This window comes from Gopherus evgoodei, chromosome 6 (genome assembly GCF_007399415.2).
Source record: "Gopherus evgoodei ecotype Sinaloan lineage chromosome 6, rGopEvg1_v1.p, whole genome shotgun sequence".
In the NCBI taxonomy this organism is placed as follows: Eukaryota; Metazoa; Chordata; order Testudines; family Testudinidae; genus Gopherus; species Gopherus evgoodei.
The window spans coordinates 49,730,073-49,740,328 of NC_044327.1; the positions used below are offsets into that span (position 1 = coordinate 49,730,073).

The 10,256-nt window shown below is 43.6% G+C and overlaps 1 protein-coding gene across 1 annotated transcript; it reads right to left on the bottom strand.

Moving 5' to 3' along the window:
* Nucleotides 1-8,209: 8,209 nt before the first annotated feature.
* On the bottom strand, nucleotides 8,210-8,427 carry LOC115653942 (cytochrome b-c1 complex subunit 10-like). The gene has a single exon (XM_030567766.1). The coding sequence runs from the start codon at nucleotides 8,410-8,412 to the stop codon at nucleotides 8,242-8,244; it is 171 nt and encodes a 56-aa protein (XP_030423626.1). The 5' UTR covers nucleotides 8,413-8,427; the 3' UTR covers nucleotides 8,210-8,241.
* Nucleotides 8,428-10,256: the final 1,829 nt, after the last annotated feature.

Sequence of the window (10,256 nt, forward strand, 5' to 3'; positions counted from 1 at the left end):
TAGTAGACTCCCAGCACGACATCACCTGTGTTTTTTACCCCTTTTAGCCTAACCCAGAGACTTTCCACCCTTCCGTCTCCTATGTCCATCTCCACCTCAGTCCAAGTGTGTACATTTTTAATATATAAGGCAACACCTCCTCCCTTTTTCCCCTGTCTATCCTTCCTGAGCAAACTATACCCATCCACACCAACATTCCAGTCGTGTGTATTATCCCACCAAGTTTCAGTAATGCCAATAATGTCATAGTTGTATTTATTTATTAGCACTTCCAGTTCTTCCTGCTTATTACCCATACTTCTTGCATTTGTATAAAGGCATCTAAGATACTGGTTTGATCTTGCCTCCCAGCTTCGCCCTGACCCTCCTTTCTCTCTGCCATTATAGCCCGTGCTCCCTCCTGTTTCCAACCCATCTCCCAGGTCTTGTTCCCCACTTACCTGTGGGCTTTGCTCACCTGTCCCCGTCGAACCTAGTTTAAAGCCCTCCTTACTAGGTTAGCCAGTCTGTGCGCAAATAAGGCCTTTCCCCGCTTCGAAAGGTGAACGCCATCTGTTCCTAGCAGTCCTTCCTCAAATAGCATCCCGTGGTCGAGGAAGCCAAAGCCCTCCTGGCGACACCATCTTCGCAGCCAGGCATTCACCTCCACGATGCATCTGTTTCTGCCCGGACCCCTACCTTCAACAGGAAGAATCGAAGAGAATACCACCTGCGCTCCAAACTCCTTAACCCGTACTCCCAGAGCCCTGTAGTCACTCTTGATCTGCTCAGCGTCACACCTCGCAGTATCATTTGTGCCCACATGGATGAGTAGCATGGGATAGTAGTCAGAAGGCCGGATAATCCTCGACAAAGCCTCTGTAACATCTCGGATACGGGCCCCTGGCAGGCAGCATACCTCCCGGGATGAACGGTCAGGGCGACAGATGGGTGTCTCCGTCCCCCTCAGCAGAGAGTCTCCAACCACCACTACCCTACGTTTCTTATCAGTGGTGGCAGCAGACCTCCCAGCCTTAGGGGTACGAGGCTTCACCCCCTTCACTGTTGGGGGTGATTTCTTCTCTCCTGTATCAAGAAGAGCATAACAGTTATCTTTTACCACAACACGAGGGTTCGCAGCAGCGGTGGAGCACTGCCTGCTGCTAGAAGTAACCAGCTGGCTGTGTCCACCCTGAGCCTCCTCCTCCACTGGTGTGTCAGATACACCCTGAGGCATCTCCTCCTCCACTGGTGTGTCGGTAGTCCTGTCAACTGGGACAGCACCATCAGCTGTCTCCACATGAATACTGTCCAGGAATTGCTCATGGACATAGATGTTCCTCAGCCTGGCCACCTCCTCCTGTAGCTCTCCCACCTGCTGCCTGAGAGATTCCACCAGCAGGCACCTTTCACATTGGATGCCACCCCCAGCCTGGATATCAGTAAGTGGAAATTGCAAATTACAGTCTTTGCAAGCCCACACCAGAATCTGGGTAAAAGCATCCATGCTTTGGTGCTCTGTCTGGCTACAGGCGCAGGTGGAGGAGACAGAAGCAGTGCTGGCACAGGTGTTGCGGGTCCTCCTCACCATTGTAAGCTTCCCTCTGTCAAACTCTCGCAAATTCCCGTCTACAGTTCCCTGTCCGCTCCTCTCTGCTGTAAACAGAAAGATTTTTGATGTGGCTCAGGTTATGGGTTCAGGGGACCAATGGGTCACAGATGAGACCGACAAGGGACCCCCCTCCCTAACTCCCTTGCAAAACTCCCTGTTAGCAGCTCCTGGTCGCTAAGCTCCCTGGTCGCTTGTGCGCAGCTTTATAAAGCCCTGGCCTGAGTGAATGCCCCGCCCACTGGTTAAGGTTCAGCCAATTACCAGAGGCTTCTAGCTTTCAGCTAAAGGATTTGAACAGAGCAAAAGGATTTGAACAGAGGTATTCCATCTCTCTGGAGAGTGCACTAACCACTGAGCTATGGGAGGGGGATCAATCTTACTTGCTGAATTTGTTTCATTATGTATAAACACTTAAACAGTCAGTGGGCTAGAGAATTGAATGAAAATGATTTTACAAGCCAGTTAGGGCACCCACGTGAGAGGTGGGAAACCCTGAGCCTAGTCCTTTTGTGCCAGTTATTCTTGAATTATTTATCCAAAGTGGATGAGTTTCAACAAGTTAGCCAGAGGGCATTCCATATCAGAGTAGCCAATTACTTGTTGCTAAGAGCACCCTCCCAAGAGATGGTGGAGACCCCTGTTCAAGTAATTTCTCCCCATCTGGTAGAGGGAGGAGTTGAACCTGCAGCTCCCACATCCTGAGTGATTGCTCTAAGCACTGAGCTTGTTATGCAGATAAAACTACATAGGATCGTTTCAGGGGACAAGGCAAAGATGCCACATTTATTATAACACAATTTGATTTATGACCAATAACTAATACCCAATATCTATACACACACATACACACATCAGAAGTTCTGCAGCTGCTGGATAGTTACCAGTCCTGAACGTAGATTGAGTCTGTGGATTGATTTTGCAGCTTGGATTCATAGCTTTTGGTGACTAATTGGCCAGGAAAACCAGGCACAAGGAAGGGCTGAGTCTGCCCTCTCATGTTGGCAACAGAATGTTACCCCCCCACCCCAAAGTCTTCCATCTCACCCATCTTTTTTATAGGCTTTAGTTTGAATTCAGAGTCTATAGGTCTTGCTGTGTCATGCTGCCTCTGGGTTCAATGTGATTGGTCACCCATCAATTGCAGAACATGACTTTCAGCCTCGGACCTGGCTTTGATCTTCCTTCTATTGTACCCTTGTTCTTTTCTTTTTAGGGTGGACTCTTCTTACTTTGTTAGGGCTCTTGTCTGCATCTGCAGCCATTGGTGTTTGAACTTTATTTCATCAGGACAGGCTGGTGCTGGAGGTTGATTCCATCATCCATCCATACCTCATTCACACATTTAAACTAAACTAATAAGATTACATTAGTAATGAAGGTTGCAGCAAGCTTTTACAAAATGGAGTATGCATTTTAAAATGGAATTTGAGTTACAATATGGAGAAGTGTAAGGAATGGCAAAGAGTGAACAGAAGCTACAATGGAGACAAGTATAATGAATGGCAAACAATGAGCAGAAGTTACAATGTTGAAACAGTGCACGGTTCCATGATTTAAGTAGCAATTGGATTGAAAGTGAAATTTACAAGGGCAGCTGGCTGAATAGCTATGGCTCTTAACAAGTATCTTAATTCTCAGTTAGCCAGTTATTGGGGTAACTGGTTTTATGAATGAATGTTGTTTCATTCAAAAAATTTTACTTATGAACAATTTCATTTATCAGTTCTACAAGCTAAAAGATAGAAGGTGGGTGGTAGTTTCTCCTCAGGCTGGAATTTGAATGGGACTTGCTAGGCATGCTCAGAACACACCTGTAGAACACACACATCGAAGGTAGGCACTCGTCTGCCTACCTTTCTCTAGGGCTCATGCTTGGGCTTTGGTGGGATATCGGCACCTGGACTGAAGCAGCAGCAGTGCACCTGTCCAGAGGCAGAAACTTTGGTGCCTAGGAAAATTTTAGGTATAAAGCAAATTTAGGGTTAGTTAGTAGCTAAGCAGTGGTGTTATGAATTGCAGTGTAGCCTAAATCTGGGGTTTAAGTGGTTAAAGCCCTTTGTGGATCCTCACTCGTGTGTAATTTAACTTGTGTGAGTAGACCTACTGAACTACTTGCATAAGTAAAGCTGCAGATTGCATACGTGTTTACAGGATTGGGGTCATATCATGGTGTTCAATCCTTTGCAGTTTTTATTTATGCAAAATGAATGTTGTACTACTTAAGCAAATCACATGATGAATACTTTCCACCTCTGCAAATTCTGAGGGTATGGTCTATGATGGAACATATATATACTACATATGATGACTGGCAGGGATGGAGTTAAATCTTTTTCCCTGAAGAGGAAAGCTGTACCAGTTTTTTCTTCTCTCACAGCAGGGCCTGTTAAACATCCCAATAGTGTGGGGAATATTATTGAGTTCAGCTGAGACAAATTACTAACTTTAACAAAAATCACAACAGCTGGGCCTATAAAGTGGAAGAGTGGATGAGTCTTTTTTCTTTCTTTCCATTTCTTTTCTTTTCTTCTCTTCTCTGGGTTTGGTTAAGTTCTGAAAACAAAGAAAGATTTGGTAAGTAGCTCATTTTTTTTTCTTTATTATGTGTCTATTGTTTTCTGTGGTATGAAAATATGAGGAAAGACTTTAAAACCTTATGGTGTTTTTCTGTTGTTTAATGGGGACCTATCCAAGCTATAAAATTATTCTTTTCACACTCTTGGGTGTTGTGATAGAAATCCTATACCTTGCTGTCTCCAGGGCACTTTACTTAGCTGTTTAAGAACACGATTATGCTTTTATATTGTATGTGTGCTGATGCTATATAGGAAAAATGAGATTGGCTATGGTATGAGGATCAAGAAATTCATTCAACAAAATGTGGCTATAATATTGACATTTTTATTTACATTTAACTGGAAAATACCTTTAATCCCATATAGGATCCTTTTCCTGCACAGCACACACTACGAAAGTCAATAAGAATCTGAATACGTTCTCTAGGCCTACCACATTGCAGACAGACAAACTTGCTGGTGTGCTGCAGGAGTTATGCTTATTCAGGAAAGACAATCACACATCAGAACTTATGCTGTTGACTTCAGTGGGAGAAAGACTGGCTCCTAAAATAATGAGAGAGACCCTAAATAAGGGGGGAAATTTACATCAAATTTTCTAAATGGAAAATTGGTTTTCTCAATGAGTAAATGAGAGCTTTACTGACAAATATAAAACTAAAAACAAAATTTTCACCAAAAGTCAAATGCTTGATTTTAACAAAAAGTAGAAAATTTTCTGTGGAAGTTCTCATTTTCCAGCTAGCACTTAATATAAGGTTTGTGTGTTGGAGGGGGAAATGTGCTTTTTATAAAAATAGTGTACAAATGCACAAGCCCATATTGGGTATAATCTGTTTATATGTGTGAAACAACAAAAATGGAAAAGCCAATTTATATACTAATAGACAGAAGTGTCTCCATTTTTGTATTTGTGTTCTGTAGCTGAAATTTTAATTCCTGTGGTTGCCACTCTAATCATCTTTAACTTTATAGCTGCTGCGTCATAGTCTAAGATTCTAAATAACTGGGGCATATGGGTCTTGACATTCACATTGTACAACTAGGGTTTCTATAATAATAGAACAGCTACTTTACCATTTAATTTACTTTAGAACTAGAGTTGGCCAAAAATATTAATTTGTTCTGTCTTTCAGTAGAATATTGGGTTTCTGACAATGTAATTTTTCATAAAGGATCTGTTTCAGTGGAATACATCAGCTAAAATGGCACCACAGTGGCTCACAGGAATTGTAGTTCAGGTATTATATGCTCCTGTTGTCCCCCAGCTTATGTTCTCTGGTCAGACTACATCTTTCATGATGCACCACAGCCAAGTGGACTCTTAGGACATACCCTCTTCCTTCACCTAGAGGAGAAAACATGGTGTATTAGGGAAGATATAGTCCAACCAGGGAATCAAGTCTGCAGAGGAGAATGAGAGCATAAAGCACCCAAACTGGTAAGAGGCCCTGAAGTGCCATTCTGAATAGAAATGTTTCAGTTTTTAGTCTAAATATCTCCCCTAAAAGTTTCACAAAATCAAGAAAAAAACTTTGGTTTTGTCAATTTTCCCTGTGCAGAAAAACTATTTTTTCAACCAGCTCTACTTACAGGCTTTGGGCTATCTTATAATAATACTTAGAAAGAAATGTTAAACCTAATTGTTTGCTATCATGGGCTTCAGGAATTTTAACTCTTCCAAGGAGTTCCAGAAAACTGATTCTGAAACCAAATCTTTGCTTTCTTCACACACCTCTATTGCAAAAGTTGCACAAAAGGTTTTAGCATAAGGAGTAGATTTAAATTGCTTCATGAATTAGATCCCACTCTCTGAATATTAAAATATTGAGGAGAAACTACTCCCTGAATATTAAAGTGTAGACCATTTTATTTCCTTTTCTGAAATCTTTAATTTTAAATACTACAGTGGTAGTCTTTCCATTTACTTCAAAGGGCTTTGGATGAAGCCCTTAATAAAACAGGGGTGTCAACCATAATGATCTCAACCTAAGACCATTGATGTGAATGGAATGACTGATGCTGATTTCAGTGGGCTTCAGCTCAATACTTAGGCAAGGAATTAATAATATCTGTCAGTTATGGTATGACAGCCAGAATGCTGGCTTTGAGCAATCAAAACTTAGTGAAGGTCAGAGCAATCAGTGGTAAAACAAATGAAAGACTTAACATCTCAAAGTGTGTATCATTGTGAAGCTAGGTCTTAGTTTTTGACAAGTTGAAAATTTCAAATCAGACATGTATATATGAACATATTACAACTAAGAGAAGCAAGCTCTACTTGCTTTGCAATATTAGCCATGTCTTGGCCTCTGTTGCATTACTTTTCCCATGATTATACAATAACTACCTCTGCTTTTGGAAATGCCTCAGTACAGGGTTGGTTCACCAAAGGGAACCTAAGAAGCATGTGCCACTAAGCAAAAGGAAATCAACACTGCCAGTATATTAGCAGGTGTCTCATGTTCACTGCTATCTTCACTAGTGTGCAGCTCAATATCTCTAAAACAAATACTATTTTGCTTGATTGTGGATAATACCAGCTTTCAGTCTTAACACTGTACATGACAGAAGTCAAGTTTAAAAAGTCTGTCAAGTGAATTCATGACAGCCATATCTTCAGAAGACTGACATTTCATTCTGTACAAGGAAAATTATTACACAGAATGAGTGAAGCAGTTCAAACTCCCCCTGGCTGACCCTTTAAAATAGGATTGGAAGAACAACTTTGCATTTTTTTTAACCTTCCTGTCTAATTAAGAATTTTTCAAAACTTCCTGAAAGGACAGACCAAACCCAAGCCCCCCCAAAAAAGAATACACTGTAGGGATACAGAGGCATCAAGACCATGCTGATCTCCACTGTCCATGATTTACTACCTGATCTTGGGAGAGGGACAGTATTTTGAGGAAAAGGCCAAGACAAGGTAGAGGTTGGGGGCAACCCACAACTATGTGAGACAAAAGAGAAAATAACAGACATGTAGGTGTGAAAAAGAGACCATAGAGCCCATCTTTGGTACTCTCAATGCCACCTCAATTATGTACTCTAGTGTTGAGAAATTTCTGAGATATATCACCTCAACCCTTTTCGCTGTCCATGAGAAGCAAAAGAAAGCAGAACTGAATGGCAGTCCATTTTTGCCTTGCAGCCAACAGGTAAGCTGACATTAGAGTGACCATATTTCCCTATGCTGAAAATGGGACACCTGGTAAAATTACTAATCAGCAAGCTAGTTCAATGGCAATCAATCAGAACTATGCTGTATAAACATTCAAATTAACATCAACTTAACTGAGCCTCTGTTCAAAATAAATACTGTGTAGTTGGATTCTTTTTATTTACCTTCTTATCTTTAAGGCTTTAGGGCTCACATGGGGAGGGGTGACACATACATATATTCCTATACACCTCTCTCTGACCGACGTGACCCTCTCTGCCTGGCACTCTCCGTCCTCCATGCCTGTCTGGGCCTCCAGGACAGACTTGCCTCTCCTGGTAGTTGGCACCACATGTGCCTGAGGCAACACCTGGGAGGGTGGGCATGCAGGGTCACATGCCCGCTCACCAGATTTCTGCCAGGGTTCACACCACAGTTTGGCCCCCAGCAGCCTTTTGGCACCATGTGGGAGGGAAGAGATGGGAGCTGTTTCCAGCTGCGGGGAGAGAGGAGGAGGGGAAGGGATGACCTGGCCTGTACCTTTGCAAAGCTCATTTCTTCCCCCCTCCTCCCCCTCTGCTCCCATGTGGCTGGAAGCAGATTGTCCCTTCCTGCCCACACAGTATCTTTTTTTTTTCAGTTTGATTTATTTTGTACATCTGTTTTATGAATTCATCCCATCAGAACAATACCGCTTGTAAAAGTGACCCAGAAGCAAGTTCACACATTTGTGCAGCCAGTATGTTAAATTAAATTTGATTGTTCATAACTGTTCAGTAGAAGACAAAGTAACGTCACAGCCTCTCCTGAAGTCCACAATGAGCATTTCAAATTCACATCAGACTAGAGGAAGAATGGATCCAATACACCCAGTCCAGCCCATAAACACTTCCATTAGAGGGAAGAGCAGCAGTTTAATCATCTTTCTTAAACTTACCATTAATGTAGGGAACATAGTCAAGGATCAGTCTCCAGTCCGTCGCCCACACCAATCCCACAGCCCCTACGGTGCCCCATACGGTCAATGTGGGGGTCCAGTTCTGCAGCAGCTGGGCGTAGCGGGGCCCCATGAGCCTGTTCAGCATCCTGCTCCCTGCCCAGCCTCGGTGAAAAGGCAGCTAACTCCTCAGGACTGCTGCTGTCCACCAGCATAACCCAGCCACCTCCTGTCCTCAGGCTACAGCCCAGGCACTAAAGGGTTAAGCCATAAGAATGCATTATGCACCAGGGCCCAAGTAACCTGACTGCAGGGGCTTCAGCAAAGCCAGCCAGAGAGATGGCTCAGCAGGGGAGGGGAGGGTGGGGAGAGGATGGAGCAGCCCTGCACTCCGTGGGGGAAAGACACAAGGGTGGAGGGGTTGAGTGAAGAGGGTGCTAAGCCTCTACCTGGGAGGCTGCTGTGGAGCCTGCAGGGTTGGGAGTGAACATGCTGGAAATTGCTTCCTCCTCCCCCCGACTCCAGAACTTAGCTGAAGGGTGAAGAAGCTGCCCCATGGCAGTGCTGTGAGAGGCTTTGGCCCATTCAGGGCTCGGCTCCTCCTGATCAGTGTTCTGAACCAGAGTGTCTTGGGCTTTCCCAGGCATCTTCCCAGCCAGAGGTAGTGGGGAAGGAAGGAGCCTGCCAGCCAGGCTGTTGGTGAGCTGAGTGCTCCAACCAGAGGCTGCTTCTCTGCATAGTATTGGGAGTGGGATGTGCTCTGCAGAGGGGTTATGGAGGAGCAGGGAGGCTTGGGGGGAGGAGGGGGTCTTGGTGAAGGGGCAAAACAGAGAGAGGACAGAGAGAGAGGGGAGCATGTGAAGGGCTGATGGGTGGGTAGATCATTTGGAATTTTAATCCTATCCTCCAAAGCACTTACAAACTTTATAAGCACAGCAAACTTTATAAGTGTACTCTCTACCATTATCTAAATCATTGAAGAAGACATTGAACAGAACTGGAGCCAGAACTGATCCCTGCGGGACCCCAATCATTATGTCCTTCCAGCACTGTGGACCACTCCTGATTACTCCCATGGAAGTTGGTTTTCCAACAAGTTTTGCACCCACCTTGTAGTATCTCCATCTAGGTTGCATTTCCCTAGTTTGCTTGAGAAGGTCATGTGAGACAGTATCAAAAGCTTTACTAAAGTCAAGATATACCATGTCTGTCGCTTCCCCACTCCCATCCACAAGGCTTGTTACTCTGTCAAAGAAAGCTATCAGGTTGATTTGAAACAATTTGTTCTTGACAAATCTATGCTGACTGTTACTTATCACCTTATTATCTTCTAGATGTTTGCAAATTGATTGCTTAATTATTTGTTCAGTTATCTTTCTGCGTACAGAAGTTAAGATGATTGGTCTATAATTACCTGGGTTGTCCTTATTTCCCTTTTTATAGATTGGCATTATACTTTCCCTTTTTCAGTATTCTGGAATGTCTTCCATGAATTTTTGAAGGTAATTGCTAATGGCTCACATAGTCTCAGTTAGCTCCTTGAGTATTCAAGGGGCTTGTCTACACCAGGGGAGAGGGTATCAATCTAAGATACGCAACTTCAACTACGTGAATGGCGTAGCTGAAGTTGAAGTATCTTAGATTGATTTACCTCGGGTCCTCACGGTGCGGGATCAACGTCCACGGCCCCTGTGTTTACTCCGCTACCACCGCTTGCTCCGGTGGAGTTCTGGAGTCGACGGGAGCGCGTTCGGGGATTGATATATTGTGTATAGATGAGACACGATATAGCAATCCCCGAAAAATCGATCGCTACCTGCCAATACAGCGGGTAATCTGGACATACCCTAGGATGCATTTCATCAGGCCCTGGTGATTTGAAGACATCTACTTGTCTAAGTAATTTTTGACTTGCTCTTTCCCTATTTTAGCCTCTGATCATACCTCATTTTCACTGATATTCACTGTGTTAGACATCCAATCACCACCAAC